We start from the raw sequence: 25,462 nt of genomic DNA on the forward strand, positions 1-25,462 counted from the left end.
CATACACACTCCCATACACACTCCCATACACACTCCTATACACACTCACATACACACTCACATACACACTCACATACACACTCATATACACACACCTATACACAGTCCACGCTGGTGATCTTCTGTGTAACCTCTCATCTTCTCTGTGTGTCTCCCAGGTGTTCTGCTGGGTGGCTGTGGAGATCGGTCCATCCGGTTCCGCCCTGCTCTGGTGTTTAAAGAGCACCATGTTCACATGTTCCTGAACGTGTTCAGCGACGTCCTGGCAGAACACAACTAGAACGCTGCCCCCCGGTACCGTCCGTCCACACTGGACTGGGGCCAAAACACCAACATAGGGCCGAGACCAACTGGGGACGCGGTGTAGGAGAGAGGGAAGCACGAGAGTCTTAACCTATAACAGAGGTTCACACAGTAACACATACACCTAAAAGGGATGCTATGGGATTTTGGCAATGAAGCCCTTTTTTTTTTCTCTCCTTCCCCAAAGTCAGATGATACTCGTGGATACCATTTTTTTTAATGTTATCTGTGTGCTGTTTGAAAGAAGTTGCCAACTAGCGCTAGCGCAAATGCTAACTAGCGCTAGCGCAAATGCTAACTAGCGCTAGCGCAAATGCTAACTAGCGCTAGTGCAATGACTGGAAACGTTGGCTCGTGAAACTACCTCTAACTTCCTTCAACCTGGACAAGGAGACATACAACTGGTATCCGGGAGTTCATCTGACTCTGGGGAATTAGATAAAGGGACACAGAGACATAAAACTGGAATCCAGGAGTTTATCTGACTCTGGGGAAGTAGATAAAGGGCCTCGCTGCCACAATCCCGAAGTATCCCTTCAACACATACTCAAACACACACACTTGAATTTGTCCCATTGCTCACGTGGCAGTCCTAGCATTCCTCATGTCCCAGTAATGTCCTAATGATACGCCTGCAAAAAGGCACAAAGCACAAAACATAGTCTTATTTTAGGTCATATCACACAAACCCTCCAACTCCCTAACAGATGAAGAAGGCACAGCGAGATATTTCGAAAACAAACACACCTAACAGGAGTGGTTATCAGCAAGCTAACCTAAACCAGGTTGTAATGATACAAAATGGCCGCCGCACGCCGATTCTTAACCCCTGACCCTTGAGATGATGTCCTAGTTTGGGTTCTGTGGGTCCTCTGAGTGTCCTAGCTCTTTTTTAAACAGAACAATTATCTTTCATTTTTGGGGTTGAGATAAATCCAAGTCAGACATTTGGGATTTTGTGAAGGGAGAATATTATATTAGATGATGTAGTGTGTCTGCATGTTGTTGTTCCTGAACTTCCTTTGGGGTTGAAGGAATGGAGAACTGGGTTCCAGACTCACTGTACGTCAGGGCTAACAGTCTATTTTAATTAACCATTAACACACAACCATACTTACCTACAGATATACCCATGTTTAAATTGGAGGCAGGTTTTTTTGCAGTCAGGACCGCTAATATAAAAATATGTATTATATTTGTTGACTTGTTTGGGACGTAGTCGTATTAGAGTGCATCTTGCCATATTCATCGGGTTTCCTCGTGAAACGACTGGACTCATTGTTGATGTACAGCACAAGGTGTCAACGTTGTTCTGAATGCCTGTTGTTTGTTTTTTTTAAATGTTGTGGACAGGTTGAAATAGCAGCAGTAGCACCAAGGAGACGGCTTCAGCATCCGCACTGTAGAAGCTTTATAATATGGCCATGATGATGATGATGATGATGACAGTGATGATGATGACAGTGGTGATGATGACAGTGATGAGGATGATGATGACAGTGGTGATGATGACAGTGATGATGATGACAGTGATGATGATGATGACGATGACAGCGATGATGATGACGATGACAGTGATGATGATGATGACGATGACAGTGGTGATGATGACAGTGATGATGATGATGATGACAGTGATGATGACGATGACGGTGATGATGATGACGATGATGACGACAGTGATGATGATGATGACAGTGATGATGATGATGACAGTGATGAGGATGATGATGACAGTGATGATGATGACGATGACAGTGATGATGACGATGATACCTGTCTTGTTAACCAGCCCAATCAGTATTGCATAGAGAGCTGATTTCCTGTTAACCCTTAACAACAGTAGAAGCATTGCTATGTTTGTTTACATTGTTCCGTGAGGTTAAAGGTTAATTGCAGATCTCTTAATTATTGTTGTCTATGAAGCATCCTCTTTATGTATCCTAAAATAAAAACCAGAATCACATTTTAATGAATTCCCCTGGAGTTTGTGTCTTCCTTTATCATATGGTTCTGTTTTGGCCTGGTCTACAACAATGGAGAGGGCTGTAAGTGTGTGTTCCTTTATCATATGGTTCTGTTTTGGCCTGGTCTACAGCAATGGAGAGGGCTGTAAGTGTGTGTTCCTTTATCATATGTTTCTGTTTTGGCCTGGTCTACAACAATGGAGAGGGCTGTAAGTGTGTGTTGTGTTGGTTTCAACCAAACACCATATTTATTTTAACAGCCCCATTCTTCTTTCATAGGACGACAAAAAAAGTGGACATATTTAATGTGTTTTAAAAACAGCAGCTTTATTTGTCTTTACCCGAACCAGGAACTGAGTTCAAACAGTAGCTTGTTGATTGGTTGTTGAGTCAACAATTTGACAAAAATAAACATTCTACACAAACGTCATTATTTACAAACGTCAGTCAATAACAATAAGATCCGAGCTTTCCTAATGAAACGTTTTCACCTGACACAGGGACACTGAGGATTCATACCAAAACCCTGGATAGAGGGATTCAGTGTGTTAGACACAGGGACACTGAGGATTCATACCAAAGCCCTGGATAGAGGGGCTCAGTGTGTTAGACACAGGGACACTGAGGATTCATACCAAAACCCTGGATAGAGGGGCTCAGTGTGTTAGACACAGGGACACTGAGGATTCATACCAATCCCAAACCCCCAAAACCCTGGATAGAGGGGCTCAGTGTGTTAGACACAGGGACACTGAGGATTCATACCAAACCCAAAACCCTGGATAGAGGAGCTCAGTGTGTTAGACACAGGGACACTGAGGATTCATACCAAACCCAAAACCCTGGATAGAGGGGCTCAGTGTGTTGGACACAGGGACACTGAGGATTCATACCAAACCCAAAACCCTGGATAGAGGGGCTCAGTGTGTTAGACACAGGGACACTGAGGATTCATACCAAACCCAAAACCCTGGATAGAGGGGCTTAGTGTGTTAGACACAGGGACACTGAGGATTCATACCAAACCCAAAACCCTGGATAGAGGGGCTCAGTGTGTTAGACACAGGGACACTGAGGATTCATACCAAACCCAAAACCCTGGATAGAGGGACTCAGTGTGTTAGACACAGGGACACTGAGGATTCATACCAAAACCCTGGATAGAGGGGCTCAGTGTGTTAGACACAGGGACACTGAGGATTCATACCAAACCCAAAACCCTGGATAGAGGGGCTCAGTGTGTTAGACACAGGGACACTGAGGATTCATACCAAACACAAAACCCTGGATAGAGGGGCTCAGTGTGTTAGACACAGGGACACTGAGGATTCATACCAAACCCAAAACCCTGGATAGAGGGGCTCAGTGTGTTAGACACAGGGACACTGAGGATTCATACCAAACCCAAAACCCTGGATAGAGGGACTCAGGGTGTTAGACACAGGGACACTGAGGATTCATACCAAACCCAAAACCCTGGATAGAGGGACTCAGTGTGTTAGACACAGGGACACTGAGGATTCATACCAAAACCCTGGATAGAGGGGCTCAGTGTGTTAGACACAGGGACACTGAGGATTCATACCAATCCCAAACCCCCAAAACCCTGGATAGAGGGGCTTAGTGTGTTAGACACAGGGACACTGAGGATTCATACCAAACCCAAAACCCTGGATAGAGGGGCTCAGTGTGTTAGACACAGGGACACTGAGGATTCATACCAAACCCAAAACCCTGGATAGAGGGGCTCAGTGTGTTGGACACAGGGACACTGAGGATTCATACCAAACCCAAAACCCTGGATAGAGGGGCTTAGTGTGTTAGACACAGGGACACTGAGGATTCATACCAAACCCAAAACCCTGGATAGAGGGGCTCAGTGTGTTAGACACAGGGACACTGAGGATTCATACCAAACCCAAAACCCTGGATAGAGGGACTCAGTGTGTTAGACACAGGGACACTGAGGATTCATACCAAAACCCTGGATAGAGGGGCTCAGTGTGTTAGACACAGGGACACTGAGGATTCATACCAATCCCAAACCCCCAAAACCCTGGATAGAGGGGCTCAGTGTGTTAGACACAGGGACACTGAGGATTCATACCAAACCCAAAACCCTGGATAGAGGAGCTCAGTGTGTTAGACACAGGGACACTGAGGATTCATACCAAACCCAAAACCCTGGATAGAGGGGCTCAGTGTGTTGGACACAGGGACACTGAGGATTCATACCAAACCCAAAACCCTGGATAGAGGGGCTCAGTGTGTTAGACACAGGGACACTGAGGATTCATACCAATCCCAAACCCCCAAAACCCTGGATAGAGGGACTCAGTGTGTTAGACACAGGGACACTGAGGATTCATACCAAAACCCTGGATAGAGGGGCTCAGTGTGTTAGACACAGGGACACTGAGGATTCATACCAAACCCAAAACCCTGGATAGAGGGGCTCAGTGTGTTAGACACAGGGACACTGAGGATTCATACCAAACACAAAACCCTGGATAGAGGGGCTCAGTGTGTTAGACACAGGGACACTGAGGATTCATACCAAACCCAAAACCCTGGATAGAGGGGCTCAGTGTGTTAGACACAGGGACACTGAGGATTCATACCAAACCCAAAACCCTGGATAGAGGGACTCAGGGTGTTAGACACAGGGACACTGAGGATTCATACCAAACCCAAAACCCTGGATAGAGGGACTCAGTGTGTTAGACACAGGGACACTGAGGATTCATACCAAAACCCTGGATAGAGGGGCTCAGTGTGTTAGACACAGGGACACTGAGGATTCATACCAATCCCAAACCCCCAAAACCCTGGATAGAGGGGCTTAGTGTGTTAGACACAGGGACACTGAGGATTCATACCAAACCCAAAACCCTGGATAGAGGGGCTCAGTGTGTTAGACACAGGGACACTGAGGATTCATACCAAACCCAAAACCCTGGATAGAGGGGCTCAGTGTGTTGGACACAGGGACACTGAGGATTCATACCAAACCCAAAACCCTGGATAGAGGGGCTTAGTGTGTTAGACACAGGGACACTGAGGATTCATACCAAACCCAAAACCCTGGATAGAGGGGCTCAGTGTGTTAGACACAGGGACACTGAGGATTCATACCAAACCCAAAACCCTGGATAGAGGGACTCAGTGTGTTAGACACAGGGACACTGAGGATTCATACCAAACCCAAAACCCTGGATAGAGGGGCTCAGTGTGTTAGACACAGGGACACTGAGGATTCATACCAAACCCAAAACCCTGGATAGAGGGGCTCAGTGTGTTGGACACAGGGACACTGAGGATTCATACCAAACCCAAAACCCTGGATAGAGGGGCTTAGTGTGTTAGACACAGGGACACTGAGGATTCATACCAAACCCAAAACCCTGGATAGAGGGGCTCAGTGTGTTAGACACAGGGACACTGAGGATTCATACCAAACCCAAAACCCTGGATAGAGGGACTCAGTGTGTTAGACACAGGGACACTGAGGATTCATACCAAAACCCTGGATAGAGGGGCTCAGTGTGTTAGACACAGGGACACTGAGGATTCATACCAATCCCAAACCCCCAAAACCCTGGATAGAGGGGCTCAGTGTGTTAGACACAGGGACACTGAGGATTCATACCAAACCCAAAACCCTGGATAGAGGAGCTCAGTGTGTTAGACACAGGGACACTGAGGATTCATACCAAACCCAAAACCCTGGATAGAGGGGCTCAGTGTGTTGGACACAGGGACACTGAGGATTCATACCAAACCCAAAACCCTGGATAGAGGGGCTCAGTGTGTTAGACACAGGGACACTGAGGATTCATACCAATCCCAAACCCCCAAAACCCTGGATAGAGGGACTCAGTGTGTTAGACACAGGGACACTGAGGATTCATACCAAAACCCTGGATAGAGGGGCTCAGTGTGTTAGACACAGGGACACTGAGGATTCATACCAAACCCAAAACCCTGGATAGAGGGGCTCAGTGTGTTAGACACAGGGACACTGAGGATTCATACCAAACACAAAACCCTGGATAGAGGGGCTCAGTGTGTTAGACACAGGGACACTGAGGATTCATACCAAACCCAAAACCCTGGATAGAGGGGCTCAGTGTGTTAGACACAGGGACACTGAGGATTCATACCAAACCCAAAACCCTGGATAGAGGGACTCAGGGTGTTAGACACAGGGACACTGAGGATTCATACCAAACCCAAAACCCTGGATAGAGGGACTCAGTGTGTTAGACACAGGGACACTGAGGATTCATACCAAAACCCTGGATAGAGGGGCTCAGTGTGTTAGACACAGGGACACTGAGGATTCATACCAATCCCAAACCCCCAAAACCCTGGATAGAGGGGCTTAGTGTGTTAGACACAGGGACACTGAGGATTCATACCAAACCCAAAACCCTGGATAGAGGGGCTCAGTGTGTTAGACACAGGGACACTGAGGATTCATACCAAACCCAAAACCCTGGATAGAGGGGCTCAGTGTGTTGGACACAGGGACACTGAGGATTCATACCAAACCCAAAACCCTGGATAGAGGGGCTTAGTGTGTTAGACACAGGGACACTGAGGATTCATACCAAACCCAAAACCCTGGATAGAGGGGCTCAGTGTGTTAGACACAGGGACACTGAGGATTCATACCAAACCCAAAACCCTGGATAGAGGGACTCAGTGTGTTAGACACAGGGACACTGAGGATTCATACCAAAACCCTGGATAGAGGGGCTCAGTGTGTTAGACACAGGGACACCTGAGGATTCATACCAATCCCAAACCCCCAAAACCCTGGATAGAGGGACTCAGTGTGTTAGACACAGGGACACTGAGGATTCATACCAAACCCAAAACCCTGGATAGAGGGGCTCAGTGTGTTAGACACAGGGACACTGAGGATTCATACCAAACCCAAAACCCTGGATAGAAGGGCTCAGTGTGTTGGACACAGGGACACTGAGGATTCATACCAAACCCAAAACCCTGGATAGAGGGGCTTAGTGTGTTAGACACAGGGACACTGAGGATTCATACCAAACCCAAAACCCTGGATAGAGGGGCTCAGTGTGTTAGACACAGGGACACTGAGGATTCATACCAAACCCAAAACCCTGGATAGAGGGGCTCAGTGTGTTAGACACAGGGACACTGAGGATTCATACCAAAATCCTGGAGAGAGGGGCTCAGTGTGTTAGACACAGGGACACTGAGGATTCATACCAAACCCAAAACCCTGGATAGAGGGACTCAGTGTGTTAGACACAGGGACACTGAGGATTCATACCAAAACCCTGGATAGAGGGGCTCAGTGTGTTAGACACAGGGACACTGAGGATTCATACCAATCCCAAACCCCTGGATAGAGGGGCTTAGTGTGTTAGACACAGGGACACTGAGGATTCATACCAAACCCAAAACCCTGGATAGAGGGGCTCAGTGTGTTAGACACAGGGACACTGAGGATTCATACCAATCCCAAACCCCCAAAACCCTGGATAGAGGGACTCAGTGTGTTAGACACAGGGACACTGAGGATTCATACCAAACCCAAAACCCTGGATAGAGGGGCTCAGTGTGTTAGACACAGGGACACTGAGGATTCATACCAAACCCAAAACCCTGGATAGCGGGGCTCAGTGTGTTAGACACAGGGACACTGAGGATTCATACCAAACCCAAAACCCTGGATAGAGGGACTCAGTGTGTTAGACAAAGGGACACTGAGGATTTATACCAAACCCCAAAACCCTGGATAGAGGGGCTCAGTGTGTTAGACACAGGGACACTGAGGATTCATACCAAACCCAAAACCCTGGATAGAGGGGCTCAGTGTGTTGGACACAGGGACACTGAGGATTCATACCAAACCCAAAACCCTGGATAGAGGGGCACAGTGTGTTAGACACAGGGACACTGAGGATTCATACCAAACCCAAAACCCTGGATAGAGGGGCTCAGTGTGTTAGACACAGGGACACTGAGGATTCATACCAAACCCCAAAACCCTGGATAGAGGGGCTCAGTGTGTTAGACACAGGGACACTGAGGATTCATACCAAAACCCTGTTCCTATTGACCCAGTAAGACCAGCAGGCTAATGTTCCTATTGACCCAGTAAGACCAGCAGGCTAGTGTTCCTATTGACCCAGTAAGACCAGCAGGCTAGTGTTCATATTGACCCAGTAAGACCAGCAGGCTAATGTTCCTATTGACCCAGTAAGACCAGCAGGCTAATGTTCCTATTGACCCAGTAAGACAAGCAGACCAACGTTCCTATTGACCCAGTAAGACCAGCAGGCTAATGTTCCTATTGACCCAGTAAGACCAGCAGGCTAGTGTTCCTATTGACCCAGTAAGACCAGCAGGCTAATGTTCCTATTGACCCAGTAAGACCAGCAGGCTAATGTTCCTATTGACCCAGTAAGACCAGCAGGCTAATGTTCCTATTGACCCAGTAAGACCAGCAGGCTAGTGTTCCCTATTGACCCAGTAAGACCAGCAGGCTAGTGTTCCTATTGACCCAGTAAGACCAGCAGGCTAGTGTTCCTATTGACCCAGTAAGACCAGCAGGCTAATGTTCCTATTGACCCAGTAAGACCAGCAGGCTAATGTTCCTATTGACCCAGTAAGACCAGCAGGCTAGTGTTCCTATTGACCCAGTAAGACCAGCAGGCTAGTGTTCCTATTGACCCAGTAAGACCAGCAGGCTAATGTTCCTATTGACCCAGTAAGACCAGCAGGCTAATGTTCCTATTGACCCAGTAAGACCAGCAGGCTAGTGTTCCTATTGACCCAGTAAGACCAGCAGGCTAGTGTTCCTATTGACCCAGTAAGACCAGCAGGCTAGTGTTCCTATTGACCCAGTAAGACCAGCAGGCTAGTGTTCCTATTGACCCAGTAAGACCAGCAGGCTAATGTTCCTATTGACCCAGTAAGACCAGCAGGCTAATGTTCCTATTGACCCAGTAAGACCAGCAGGCTAGTGTTCCTATTGACCCAGTAAGACCAGCAGGCTAATGTTCCTATTGACCCAGTAAGACCAGCAGGCTAATGTTCCTATTGACCCAGTAAGACCAGCAGGCTAGTGTTCCTATTGACCCAGTAAGACCAGCAGGCTAGTGTTCCTATTGACCCAGTAAGACCAGCAGGCTAGTGTTCCTATTGACCCAGTAAGACCAGCAGGCTAATGTTCCTATTGACCCAGTAAGACCAGCAGGCTAATGTTCCTATTGACCCAGTAAGACCAGCAGGCTAATGTTCCTATTGACCCAGTAAGACCAGCAGGCTAATGTTCCTATTGACCCAGTAAGACCAGCAGGCTAGTGTTCCTATTGACCCAGTAAGACCAGCAGGCTAGTGTTCCTATTGACCCAGTAAGACCAGCAGGCTAGTGTTCCTATTGACCCAGTAAGACCAGCAGGCTAATGTTCCTATTGACCCAGTAAGACCAGCAGGCTAATGTTCCTATTGACCCAGTAAGACCAGCAGGCTAATGTTCCTATTGACCCAGTAAGACCAGCAGGCTAATGTTCCTATTGACCCAGTAAGACCAGCAGGCTAATGTTCCTATCGACCCAGTAAGGCCATTAGGCTAATGTTCCTATCGACCCAGTAAGACCAGCAGGCTAATGTTCCTATCGACCCAGTAAGACCAGCAGGCTAATGTTCCTATCGACCCAGTAAGACCAGCAGGCTAATGTTCCTATTGACCCAGTAAGACCAGCAGGCTAATGTTCCTATTGACCCAGTAAGACCAGCAGGCTAATGTTCCTATTGACCCAGTAAGACCAGCAGGCTAATGTTCCTATCGACCCAATAAGGTCATTAGGCTAATGTTCCTATCGACCCAGTAAGACCAGCAGGCTAATGTTCCTATCGACCCAGTAAGACCAGCAGGCTAATGTTCCTATCGACCCAGTAAGACCAGCAGGCTAATGTTCCTATTGACCCAGTAAGACCAGCAGGCTAGTGTTCCTATTGACCCAGTAAGACCAGCAGACTAATGTTCCTATTGACCCAGTAAGACCAGCAGGCTAATGTTCCTATACCCAGTAAGACCAGCAGGCTAGTGTTCCTATTGACCCAGTAAGATCAGCAGGCTAATGTTCCTATTGACCCAGTAAGACCAGCAGGCTAGTGTTCCTATTGACCCAGTAAGACCAGCAGGCTAATGTTCCTATTGACCCAGTAAGACCAGCAGGCTAGTGTTCCTATTGACCCAGTAAGACCAGCAGGCTAATGTTCCTATTGACCCAGTAAGACCAGCAGGCTAGTGTTCCTATTGACCCAGTAAGACCAGCAGGCTAATGTTCCTATTGACCCAGTAAGACCAGCAGGCTAATGTTCCTATTGACCCAGTAAGACCAGCAGGCTAATGTTCCTATTGACCCAGTAAGACCAGCAGGCTAATGTTCCTATTGACCCAGTAAGACCAGCAGGCTAATGTTCCTATTGACCCAGTAAGACCAGCAGGCTAATGTTCCTATTGACCCAGTAAGACCAGCAGGCTAATGTTCCTATTGACCCAGTAAGACCAGCAGGCTAATGTTCCTATTGACCCAGTAAGACCAGCAGGCTAATGTTCCTATTGACCCAGTAAGACCAGCAGGCTAATGTTCCTATTGACCCAGTAAGACCAGCAGGCTAGTGTTTTTAATGTTATGTAACTGTTATGAAACTTGTATTGTCAATTTGTATTTAAACGTGTACATGACACTGCAACAACATTTCCCTGTGGGGACAATTAGGTCAGTAAAGAGTTGGGACGTTCCAAGGATCCCAGACAGCAAGGACCTGTTGTTCCACTCGTATCTGCCTCCTCATTGGTCCCTCCTGATCTCGCCTCTTCCCGACGGTCTTCTATCTTTGAGGACATGTATTTCCATTGTTAGAGCATCTGGACCACCTCCTTATTGGAGGAGAAGGTCCTAGGTCCCTCCCCTCTGGCCTTCTTCTCCAATGCACTGTGAGGAGAGAGGATGTGAGAAAGAGCTTTTGCACTCTGCATCCTGATACTTACAGGAAGCCACTGTGAGCTGACCACCGGCCCTACAGGCTGCTATAGTCACCCTGCATCCTGATCCTTACAGGAAGCCACTGTGAGCTGACCACCGGCCCTACAGGCTGCTATAGTCACCCTGCATCCTGATCCTTACAGGAAGCCACTGTGAGCTGACCACCGGCCCTACAGGTTGCTATAGTCACTCTGCATCCTGATCCTTACAGGAAGCCACTGTGAGCTGAACACCGGCCCTACAGGCTGCTATAGTCACCCTGCATCCTGATCCTTACAGGAAGCCACTGTGAGCTGACCACCGGCCCTACAGGCTGCTATAGTCACCCTGCATCCTGATCCTTACAGGAAGCCACTGTGAGCTGACCACCGGCCTTACAGGCTGCTATAGTCACCCTGCATCCTGATCCTTACAGGAAGCCACTGTGAGCTGACCACCGGCCCTACAGGTTGCTACAGTCACTCTGCGTCCTGATCCTTACAGGAAGCCACTGTGAGCTGACCACCGGCCCTACAGGCTGCTACAGTCACTCTGCATCCTGATCCTTACAGGAAGCCACTGTGAGCTGACCACCGGCCCTACAGGTTGCTACAGTCACTCTGCATCCTGATCCTTACAGGAAGCCACTGTGAGCTGACCACCGGCCCTACAGGCTGCTACAGTCACTCTGCATCCTGATCCTTACAGGAAGCCACTGTGAGCTGACCACCGGCCCTACAGGCTGCTACAGTCACTCTGCATCCTGATCCTTACAGGAAGCCACTGTGAGCTGACCACCGGCCCTACAGGCTGCTATAGTCACTCTGCAACCACTGTGAGCTGACCACCGGCCCTACAGGCTGCTATAGTCACTCTGCATCCTGATCCTTACAGGAAACCACTGTGAGCTGACCACCGGCCCTACAGGCTGCTACAGTCACTCTGCATCCTGATCCTTACAGGAAGCCACTGTGAGCTGACCACCGGCCCTACAGGCTGCTATAGTCACTCTGCATCCTGATCCTTACAGGAAGCCACTGTGAGCTGACCACCGGCCCTACAGGTTGCTATAGTCACTCTGCATCCTGATCCTTACAGGAAGCCACTGTGAGCTGAACACCGGCCCTACAGGTTGCTATAGTCACTCTGCATCCTGATCCTTACAGGAAGCCACTGTGAGCTGAACACCGGCCCTACAGGTTGCTATAGTCACTCTGCATCCTGATCCTTACAGGAAGCCACTGTGAGCTGACCACCGGCCCTACAGGTTGCTATAGTCACTCTGCATCCTGATCCTTACAGGAAGCCACTGTGAGCTGACCACCGGCCCTACAGGTTGCTATAGTCACTCTGCATCCTGATCAACTAGAAATAAAATCCAGGCGAAATGAATGAATTTGTAAAGCTGACAGAGCAGTAGGCAGTGTCACGTCTCTATTCTAAATAGAGGTTTTATGCTGTTAAGAATTCATTCAAATGTTTTACATACCTGGTACATGAGAAGATATTTTCCATTTCCAATACCTCCCATCTGAAAACACACCTCCCATCTGAAAACACACCTCCCATCTGAAAACACCCCTCCCATCTGAAAACACACCTCCCATCTGAAAACACACCTCCCATCTGAAAACACACCTCCCATCTGAAAACACACCTCCCATCTGAAAACACACCTCCCATCTGAAAACACACCTCCCATCTGAAAACACACCTCCCATCTGAAAACACACCTCCCATCTTTAAACACACCTCCCATCTTTAAACACACCTCCCATCTGAAAACACACCTCCCATCTGAAAACACACCTCCCATCTGAAAACACACCTCCCATCTTTAAACACACCTCCCATCTTTAAACACACCTCCCATCTTTAAACACACCTCCCATCTTTAAACACACCTCCCATTCACAGCAGAACCCTCTTGTTTTATTCAACAGTCCCGCTCCCAAACAGGCCCGAGATTCAATCTGATCAGGCGTTGTCGACGATGCGGCTTTTAAAAAAGGCAATGTTACCACGTTGGTAGAGATTGCATTAACTCTACAAACGTTGCAGAATGCTTGAAATGTGGCATCGGTCGGCAGGCACTATGGAATTGAATCCAATTGAACAGCGGATCTCAGTGATATTAGTTCAAACCATGAATTAAAACCATAGGACCATGTTTTGTTGAAGTGATGCAGCTTTATTGAATTAACCTTCCCGTCTAATGATACACGTCTCCTCTATTCAAATGCCAACCTTTCCATTCCCTCCCACAACAAGCATTAACCCATATGTCCCTTCGGGAAAAACTAAAAAAGAAGGGGACCCTTTCCCTGTTGACATTTCTCCCCTCCAGAAACCTCCGGGACTCAGGAGGAGCTGAGCAGCGCCCCGCCCCAGGTCTCGTGCTTCGATCCTGGGTTGAGGTGGGTGATGGTGACATCCACCGCCTGGATCTTCTGGTACTTGGGAGGGATGGAGCACACCTTATAGCTCACCTCATCTCCTTCCATTGGCACGTATTCCCCCTCGATACTGTAGAGGGAGGAGGGAGGAGGGAGAGATGAGAATACATGCTCATCTTTATCAGTTTGTTCTTTTCCAACTGTCTTCTCTCCTAGAACCACGTGTACTCAACCCTCCTAGAACCACGTGTACACAACTCTCCTAGAACCACGTGTACTCAACTCTCCTAGAACCACGCGTACACAACTCTCCTAGAACCACGCGTACACAACTCTCCTAGAACCACGCGTACACAACTCTCCTAGAACCACATGTACACACCTCTCCTAGAACCACGTGTACACAACTCTCCTAGAACCACGTGTACACAACTCTCCTAGAACCACGTGTACACAACTCTCCTAGAACCACGTGTACACAACTCTCCTAGAACCACGTGTACACAACTCTCCTAGAACCACGTGTACACAACTCTCCTAGAACCACGTGTACACAACTCTCCTAGAACCACGTGTACACACCTCTCCTAGAACCACGTGTACACAACTCTCCTAGAACCACGTGTACACAACTCTCCTAGAACCACGTGTACACAACTCTCCTAGAACCAGGTGTACACAACTCTCCTAGAACCACGTGTACACAACTCTCCTAGAACCACGTGTACACAACTTGCCAGACCACAAACATACCCTAAGTGTATGACTAAAAGTACTGGCTATACCAATCACTCTGTACTTCTGATACGGGGACCACACGAATAGCCTGCTTTTGAAGGAGAGAGAGAGAGAGAGAGAGAGAGAATCTCCTTTCTAAAAGACGGGCACTAGGACCTCAGGGACCAATGACGCCACGAAAAAGGTGAAAGGACGCAGAGCGAACTGCAGACCGTTGCCCTTCGTCACCGTCCTCATCACTGTGTGAGTGGGAGCTGGTAGTATCTTTTTAAATGTGTGTCGAGGCTGTGACCCACAAACTTACTCTGAGATGTGGACAAAGATGTCGCTGCCTCCGTCGGCTGGTGTGATGAAGCCGTGTCCTTTAGTCCGAGAGAAACACTTACATACACCGCTGAATGACGGGCCCTCCGCTGCCCGCTCCGCCCTGCACACACACACACACACACACACCACACACCAGACACACACACCGCACGCAAGCACACCACACAAACACCACAGACACCACACACAGACACCACACACAGACACCACACACACACACCACACAGACATACGCACATGCAACACACACAGACAAGCACACCACACACACACACACGCGCAACACACACAGACACGCACACCACACACACAGACGTGCACGCACACGCAGACACACACACCACGACCACACACACACCACACACAACGACCACAGACACACACACACAAAATAAAAGGCAGGCAACATTTTAAAAAAGGAACAACGACAACCTTGCAACACGCATCTAATTATTCAGTATGAATGAGATTTGATTTATTTGGTTTCCATTCTTCATTGTAACCATGACGACTACACAAATAATTGAACACAACCAATATGAGCAGATTAGTCTTCAATATAGAAATGTTTTGACCAAGTTAATCAGACAGAATGTTGGTACTTATTTTGATCCAAAGCCAGAAATGAGTGAGTCACTCAGCTTTATGATGACCAATATAGATGTTGCTGTAAATAGCCTACTAAATAGGCCGAACCCTAGATGAATATTAAAATTGCCTAAATAAACTAGTACATTTCATTAATTAAATAAAATAACTAGCTCAGGTCTTGAAAATATATTTTCCCCCTCCCCTCTCCTCGCTGTGCCTTCTTTCATTCAGTCTCTTCTTCTAAGTAGAGAAGGACTCCGTGTTTCAGAAACTCACTTTCTATTTATTTATTTATTTTACCAGGTAAGTTGACTGAGAACACGTTCTCATTTACAGCAACGACCTGGGGAATAGTTACAGGGGAGAGGAGGGGGATGAATGTGCCAATTGTAAACTGGGGATTATTAGGTGACCGTGATGGTTTGAGGGCCAGATTGGGAATTTAGCCAGGACACCAGGGTTAACACCCCTACTTTTACGATAAGTGCCATGGGATCTTTAATGACCTCAGAGAGTCAGGACACCCGTTTAACGTCCCATCCGGGATATCTTTTTAGACCAGAGGAAAGAGTGCCTCCTACTGGCCCTCCAATACCACTTCCAGCAGCATCTGGTCTCCCATCCAGGAACTGCCCAGGACCAACCCTGCTTAGCTTCAGAAGCAAGCCAGCAGTGGTATGCAGGGTGGTATGCTGCTGCCCCTTCTATAGACGGGCTATCACTCTCCCACTGTAATACATAAAGACAGGTAGTTATTTACACAATGATTTATTTCTGTTTTTAGAGAAACCAAAAGGCTGCCGTGCCAATTTTTCTAAAACCGTCAGTCCACACGTCAAGTGAGTTTCTGAAACACGGAGTCCTTCTCTTCTCTTCACATGTCAAGTGTAATTGAGCCATTGTATTTCCCCAAGTTCTCTCTCAACTCCGGGACCACCCGCCAGCTAAATGTTGTTGTTGCCTGATGCAGGACTCTATAGCACCAGAGGAGAGAGACCCTCAGACTGAAATATTCCCACCTCCATTCGTTTACAAAAGGATGGTGTAAATAGTGGTTCTTGGTGTGAACAATCCCCCAATTTGTGCCACGGTTTAGACTAGCGATGTATCAGCGTTCTAACTCCCCCTTGTGGTAGTGTGGTGCAATGACAGAAGTTGAGGCATGATACATTATATAGTGTTATGATACGGGAGTAGTGTTATGATACATTATATAGTGTTATGATACATTATACAGTGTTATGATACGGGAGTAGTGTTATGATACATTATATAGTGTTATGATACATTATATAGTGTTATGATACGGGAGTAGTGTTATGATACATTATATAGTGTTATGATACATTATACAGTGTTATGATACGGGAGTAGTGTTATGATACATTATATAGTGTTATGATACATTATATAGTGTTATGATACATTATATAGTGTTATGATACATTATATAGTGTTATGATACTGGAGTAGTGTTATGATACATTATACAGTGTTATGATACGGGAGTAGTGTTATGATACATTATATAGTGTTATGATACATTATATAGTGTTATGATACATTATATAGTGTTATGATACATTATACAGTGTTATGATACGGGAGTAGTGTTATGATACATTATACAGTGTTATGATACGGGAGCAGTGTTATGATACATTATATAGTGTTATGATACATTATACAGTGTTATGATACTGGAGTAGTGTTATGATACATTATACAGTGTTATGATACATTATACAGTGTTATGATACGGGAGTAGTGTTATGATACATTATATAGTGTTATGATACATTATACAGTGTTATGATACGGGAGTAGTGTTATGATACATTATATAGTGTTATGATACATTATATAGTGTTATGATACTGGAGTAGTGTTATGACACATTATATAGTGTTATGATACATTATACAGTGTTATGATACGGGAGTAGTGTTATGATACATTATACAGTGTTATGATACATTATATAGTGTTATGATACGGGAGTAGTGTTATGATACATTATATAGTGTTATGATACATTATATAGTGTTATGATACGGGAGTAGTGTTATGATACATTATATAGTGTTATGATACATTATATAGTGTTATGATACGGGAGTAGTGTTATGATACATTATATAGTGTTATGATACATTATACAGTGTTATGACGGGGGGCACAGTGTTATGATACGGGAGTAGTGTTATGATACATTATATAGTGTTATGATACATTATATAGTGTTATGATACATTATATAGTGTTATGACACATTATATAGTGTTATGATACGGGAGTAGTGTTATGACACATTATATAGTGTTATGATACATTATATAGTGTTATGATACATTATATAGTGTTATGATACATTATACAGTGTTATGATACGGGAGTAGTGTTATGATACATTATACAGTGTTATGATACGGGAGCAGTGTTATGATACATTATATAGTGTTATGATACATTATACAGTGTTATGATACTGGAGTAGTGTTATGATACATTATACAGTGTTATGATACATTATACAGTGTTATGATACGGGAGTAGTGTTATGATACATTATATAGTGTTATGATACATTATACAGTGTTATGATACGGGAGTAGTGTTATGATACATTATATAGTGTTATGATACATTATATAGTGTTATGATACTGGAGTAGTGTTATGACACATTATATAGTGTTATGATACATTATACAGTGTTATGATACGGGAGTAGTGTTATGATACATTATACAGTGTTATGATACATTATATAGTGTTATGATACGGGAGTAGTGTTATGATACATTATATAGTGTTATGATACATTATATAGTGTTATGATACGGGAGTAGTGTTATGATACATTATATAGTGTTATGATACATTATATAGTGTTATGATACGGGAGTAGTGTTATGATACATTATATAGTGTTATGATACATTATACAGTGTTATGACGGGGGGCACAGTGTTATGATACGGGAGTAGTGTTATGATACATTATATAGTGTTATGATACATTATATAGTGTTATGATACATTATATAGTGTTATGACACATTATATAGTGTTATGATACGGGAGTAGTGTTATGACACATTATATAGTGTTATGATACATTATATAGTGTTATGATACATTATATAGTGTTATGATACTGGAGTAGTGTTATGATACATTATATAGTGTTATGATACATTATATAGTGTTATGATACATTATATAGTGTTATGATACATTATATAGTGTTATGATACTGGAGTAGTGTTATGATACATTATACAGTGTTATGATACGGGAGTAGTGTTATGATACATTATATAGTGTTATGATACATTATATAGTGTTATGATACATTATACAGTGTTATGATACTGGAGTAGTGTTATGATACATTATACAGTGTTATGATACATTATATAGTGTTATGATACATTATATAGTGTTATGATACATTATATAGTGTTATGATACTGGAGTAGTGTTATGATACATTATATAGTGTTATGATACTGGAGTAGTGTTATGATACATTATATAGTGTTATGATACATTATACAGTGTTATGATACATTATATAGTGTTATGATACATTATATAGTGTTATGATACATTATATAGTGTTATGATACATTATATAGTGTTATGATACATTATATAGTGTTATGATACATTATATAGTGTTATGATACATTATATAGTGTTATGATACATTATATAGTGTTATGATACTGGAGTAGTGTTATGACACATTATACAGTGTTATGATACATTATATAGTGTTATGATACATTATATAGTGTTATGATACATTATATAGTGTTATGATACATTATATAGTGTTATGATACTGGAGTAGTGTTATGATACATTATATAGTGTTATGATACATTATATAGTGTTATGATACATTATATAGTGTTATGATACATTATACAGTGTTATGATACATTATATAGTGTTATGATACATTATATAGTGTTATGATACATTATATAGTGTTATGATACATTATATAGTGTTATGATACGGGAGTAGTGTTATGATACATTATATAGTGTTATGATACATTATATAGTGTTATGATACTGGAGTAGTGTTATGATACATTATACAGTGTTATGATACATTATATAGTGTTATGATACATTATACAGTGTTATGATACTGGAGTAGTGTTATGATACATTATACAGTGTTATGATACATTATACAGTGTTATGATACTGGAGTAGTGTTATGATACATTATACAGTGTTATGATACGGGAGTAGTGTTATGATACATTATACAGTGTTATGATACGGGAGTAGTGTTATGATACATTATACAGTGTTATGATACGGGAGTAGTGTTATGATACATTATACAGTGTTATGATACATTATACAGTGTTATGATACGGGAGTAGTGTTATGATACATTATATAGTGTTATGATACATTATACAGTGTTATGATACGGGAGTAGTGTTATGATACATTATATAGTGTTATGATACATTATATAGTGTTATGATACGGGAGTAGTGTTATGATACATTATATAGTGTTATGATACATTATACAGTGTTATGATACGGGAGTAGTGTTATGATACATTATATAGTGTTATGATACATTATATAGTGTTATGATACTGGAGTAGTGTTATGATACATTATATAGTGTTATGATACATTATACAGTGTTATGATACATTATATAGTGTTATGATACATTATATAGTGTTATGATACGGGAGTAGTGTTATGATACATTATACAGTGTTATGATACGGGAGTAGTGTTATGATACATTATATAGTGTTATGATACGGGAGTAGTGTTATGACACATTATATAGTGTTATGATACATTATACAGTGTTATGATACTGGAGTAGTGTTATGATACATTATATAGTGTTATGATACATTATACAGTGTTATGACGGGGGGCACAGTGTTATGATACGGGAGTAGTGTTATGATACATTATACAGTGTTATGATACTGGAGTAGTGTTATGATACATTATACAGTGTTATGATACATTATACAGTGTTATGATACATTATATAGTGTTATGATACTGGAGTAGTGTTATGATACATTATACAGTGTTATGATACGGGAGTAGTGTTATGATACATTATACAGTGTTATGATACGGGAGTAGTGTTATGATACATTATACAGTGTTATGATACATTATACAGTGTTATGATACTGGAGTAGTGTTATGATACATTATACAGTGTTATGATACATTATATAGTGTTATGATACGGGAGTAGTGTTATGACACATTATATAGTGTTATGATACATTATACAGTGTTATGATACTGGAGTAGTGTTATGATACATTATATAGTGTTATGATACATTATACAGTGTTATGACGGGGGGCACAGTGTTATGATACGGGAGTAGTGTTATGATACATTATACAGTGTTATGATACTGGAGTAGTGTTATGATACATTATACAGTGTTATGATACATTATACAGTGTTATGATACATTATATAGTGTTATGATACGGGAGTAGTGTTATGATACATTATACAGTGTTATGATACATTATACAGTGTTATGATACATTATACAGTGTTATGATACATTATATAGTGTTATGATACTGGAGTAGTGTTATGATACATTATACAGTGTTATGATACATTATACAGTGTTATGATACATTATATAGTGTTATGATACGGGAGTAGTGTTATGATACATTATATAGTGTTATGATACATTATATAGTGTTATGATACTGGAGTAGTGTTATGATACATTATACAGTGTTATGATACGGGAGTAGTGTTATGATACATTATACAGTGTTATGATACGGGAGTAGTGTTATGATACATTATACAGTGTTATGATACATTATACAGTGTTATGATACGGGAGTAGTGTTATGATACATTATATAGTGTTATGATACATTATATAGTGTTATGATACGGGAGTAGTGTTATGATACATTATATAGTGTTATGATACATTATACAGTGTTATGATACGGGAGTAGTGTTATGATACATTATACAGTGTTATGATACATTATATAGTGTTATGATACGGGAGTAGTGTTATGATACATTATATAGTGTTATGATACATTATACAGTGTTATGATACGGGAGTAGTGTTATGATACATTATATAGTGTTATGATACATTATATAGTGTTATGATACGGGAGTAGTGTTATGATACATTATATAGTGTTATGATACATTATATAGTGTTATGATACATTATATAGTGTTATGATACGGGAGTAGTGTTATGACACATTATATAGTGTTATGATACATTATACAGTGTTATGATACTGGAGTAGTGTTATGATACATTATATAGTGTTATGATACATTATACAGTGTTATGACGGGGGGCACAGTGTTATGATACGGGAGTAGTGTTATGACACATTATATAGTGTTATGATACATTATATAGTGTTATGATACTGGAGTAGTGTTATGATACATTATATAGTGTTATGATACATTATATAGTGTTATGATACTGGAGTAGTGTTATGATACATTATACAGTGTTATGATACATTATATAGTGTTATGATATGGGAGTAGTGTTATGATACATTATATAGTGTTATGATACATTATACAGTGTTATGATACGGGAGTAGTGTTATGATACATTATATAGTGTTATGATACATTATATAGTGTTATGATACGGGAGTAGTGTTATGATACATTATATAGTGTTATGATACATTATATAGTGTTATGACGGGGGGCACAGTGTTATGACGGGGGGCACAGTGTTATGACGGGGGGCACAGTGTTATGACGGGGGCACAGTGTATGACAGGGGCACAGTGTTATGATGGGGGTAATGTTGGCAAACAGTTAGTCAACACATTGCCACTGCCAGGAAACACTTCCACACTCCGCCCCCAGGGGGCAGCACCAACAGGGTCTAGGTGCTGAGCTAAGCCGTGATAAGCACATCAGGTGCAGCCAATTAAGGTGATGGTCAGTCAGTGTCCCAGCTGGAAAAACCAGGATTTCGAGGATTTCATTGGTGGCCTTGAGGCCTTTGGTTTGGTTTAGAGTCTTTAGTTTGGGTATAATGAGTTTAGTTAGATATAATGATTCAGGTTACAGACCATGTAGCTAGGACCCCTAGACATAATGAGTCAGGTTACAGACCATGTAGCTAGGACCCTAGACATAATGAGTCAGGTTACAGACCATGTAGCTAGGACCCCTAGACATAATGAGTCAGGTTACATGTAGCTAGGACCCCTAGACATAATGAGTCAGGTTACATGTAGCTAGGACCCCTAGACATAATGAGTCAGGTTACAGACCACGTAGCTAGGACCCCTAGACATAATGAGTCAGGTTACAGACCATGTAGCTAGGACCCCTAGACATAATGAGTCAGGTTACAGACCATGTAGCTAGGACCCCTAGACATAATGAGTCAGGTTACAGACCATGTAGCTAGGACCCCTAGACATAATGAGTCAGGTTACAGACCATGTAGCTAGGACCCCTAGACATAATGAGTCAGGTTACAGACCATGTAGCTAGGACCCCTAGACATAATGAGTCAGGTTACAGACCATGTAGCTAGGACCCCTAGACATAATGAGTCAGGTTACAGACCATGTAGCTAGGACCCCTAGACATAAAGAGTCAGGTTACAGACCATGTAGCTAGGACCCCTAGATATAATGAGTCAGGTTACAGACCATGTAACTAGGACCCCTAGACATAATGAGTCAGGTTACACGTAGCTAGGACCCCTAGACATAATGAGTCAGGTTACAGACCATGTAGCTAGGACCCCTAGACATAATGAGTCAGGTTACAGACCACGTAGCAAGGACCCCTAGACATAATGAGTCAGGTTACAGACCATGTAGCTAGGACCCCTAGACATAATGAGTCAGGTTACATGTAGCTAGGACCCCTAGACATAATGAGTCAGGTTACAGACCACGTAGCAAGGACCCCTAGACATAATGAGTCAGGTTACATGTAGCTAGGACCCCTAGACATAATGAGTCAGGTTACATGTAGCTAGGACCCCTAGACATAATGAGTCAGGTTACATGTAGCTAGGACCCCTAGACATAATGAGTCAGGTTACATGTAGCTAGGACCCTAGACATAATGAGTCAGGTTACAGACCATGTAACTGGGACCTCTAGACATAATGAGTCAGGTTACATGTAGCTAGGACCCCTAGACATAATGAGTCAGGTTACATGTAGCTAGGACCCCTAGACATAATGAGTCAGGTTACAGACCACGTAGCAAGGACCCCTAGACATAATGAGTCAGGTTACAGACCACGTAGCTAGGACCCCTAGACAGAATGAGTCAGGTTACATGTAGCTAGGACCCTAGACATAATGAGTCAGGTTACAGACCATGTAGCTAGGACCCCTAGACATAATGAGTCAGGTTACAGACCATGTAGCTAGGACCCCTAGACATAATGAGTCAGGTTACATGTAGCTAGGACCCCTAGACATAATGAGTCAGGTTACAGACCATGTAGCTAGGACCCCTAGACATAATGAGTCAGGTTACATGTAGCTAGGACCCCTAGATATAATGAGTCAGGTTACAGACCATGTAGCTAGGACACTAGACATAATGAGTCAGGTTACATGTAGCTAGGACCCCTAGATATAATGAGTCAGGTTACAGACCATGTAGCTAGGACCCTAGACATAATGAGTCAGGTTACATGTAGCTAGGACCCCTAGATATAATGAGTCAGGTTACAGACCATGTAGCTAGGACCCTAGACATAATGAGTCAGGTTACATGTAGCTAGGACCCCTAGATATAATGAGTCAGGTTACAGACCATGTAGCTAGGACCCTAGACATAATGAGTCAGGTTACATGTAGCTAGGACCCCTAGACCTAATAAGTTAAGCCGTTATAACACTAACTAGGTGTGTGTGTGTGTGTGTGTGTGTAGTACTCACGCGGAGCAGGTCCTAGTACGTCTGGTTGGCAGAGGGCTGGGTATGAGGTAACCTCTCATGGGGGAGGGGGAACGGTCTCGGTACCGGGAGGCTGGCGGGCACAGGGACCCAGGGGACACTGGAGAGACTGGGGAGACCGGGGAGCCAGGGGCCCCAGAGGTCAGGGGAGGGGTCGTAGAGCATGGGGATACTGACCCCTGGATGCGTGTGGCTTCAGAAGACATTGTGTGAGGAAGGGTAGTCGTGACAACCACCTAGAGTAGACAGACAGAGAGGCAGACAAGGAGAGGAGAGAAAGGGAGGAGAAACCCAGTTTAGTTGTTATACTAATAGACCTGATTATGACATCACAGTTCCAAATGACCCTCTAAACAGTTTACAATAGACAGGAGAGGTGGATGTCGTGACTACAGAGAATATGAAGAGATAACAGGGAGGGAGGGTTGTATCATTTTTGTCCTTCCCTCCTAACTCTTTTCTCTTGGCCCATCCATCATTTTCATTTCCTGTTCCACTGTCTAGGAAATGGATTTGGTCTAGGGTTTCTTCCCTAGCCTGGGTACCAGTCTGTTTGTGCCATTATGCTACTGTTAGACATGACAAGCAGTATTAGCATGATGCACAAACAGAACTGGGACGTGACCAGGCTATTTCTACTCTACTATGAGAGATCAGTAGATCTGGGACCAGGCTAATTCTACTCTACTGTGATAGATCAGTAGATCTGGGACCAGGCTAATTCTACTCTACTGTGATAGATCAGTAGATCTGGGACCAGGCTAATTCTACTCTACTGTGATAGATCAGTAGATCTGGGACCAGGCTAATTCTACTCTACTGTGATAGATCAGTAGATCTGGGACCAGGCTAATTCTACTCTACTGTGATAGATCAGTAGATCTGGGACTAGGCTATTTCTACTCTACTGTGATAGATCAGTATATCTGGGACCCGGCTAATTCTACTCTACTGTGATAGATCAGTAGATCTGGGACCAGGCTAATTCTACTCTACTGTGATAGATCAGTAGATCTGGGACCAGGCTATTTCTACTCTACTGTGATAGATCAGTAGATCTGGGACCCGGCTAATTCTACTCTACTGTGATAGATCAGTAGATTTGGGACCAGGC

At 43.4% G+C, this 25,462-nt stretch overlaps 3 protein-coding genes across 3 annotated transcripts in view; 1 reads left to right on the forward strand and 2 right to left on the reverse strand.

Annotated features, from left to right (window-relative positions):
* The window catches only part of LOC110512779 (4-aminobutyrate aminotransferase, mitochondrial-like), a 64,820-nt gene extending 63,784 nt beyond the window's left edge, over positions 1–1,036 (forward strand). Inside the window, exon 16 of the mRNA XM_036939609.1 lies at positions 159–1,036. Within this exon, the coding sequence (XP_036795504.1) occupies positions 159–280 (122 nt within the window). The 3' untranslated portion in view covers positions 281–1,036. The remainder of the gene's footprint in view (positions 1–158) is intronic.
* The window catches only part of LOC110539068 (NLR family CARD domain-containing protein 3), a 1,005,455-nt gene that overhangs the window by 591,358 nt on the left and 388,635 nt on the right, over positions 1–25,462 (reverse strand). The window lies entirely within an intron of this gene.
* Positions 13,464–25,462, reverse strand: part of carhsp1 (calcium regulated heat stable protein 1) — a 28,476-nt gene continuing 16,477 nt past the window's right edge. The window contains exons 2-4 of the mRNA XM_036939635.1: positions 24,331–24,584; positions 14,732–14,854; positions 13,464–13,819 (exon numbers count right to left, since the gene is read on the reverse strand). Coding sequence (XP_036795530.1) covers positions 13,654–13,819; positions 14,732–14,854; positions 24,331–24,554 — 513 coding nt within the window. The 5' untranslated portion in view covers positions 24,555–24,584 and the 3' untranslated portion in view covers positions 13,464–13,653. The remainder of the gene's footprint in view (positions 13,820–14,731; positions 14,855–24,330; positions 24,585–25,462) is intronic.

Source organism: Oncorhynchus mykiss, chromosome 12 (genome assembly GCF_013265735.2).
Source record: "Oncorhynchus mykiss isolate Arlee chromosome 12, USDA_OmykA_1.1, whole genome shotgun sequence".
Classification (NCBI taxonomy): Eukaryota; Metazoa; Chordata; class Actinopteri; order Salmoniformes; family Salmonidae; genus Oncorhynchus; species Oncorhynchus mykiss.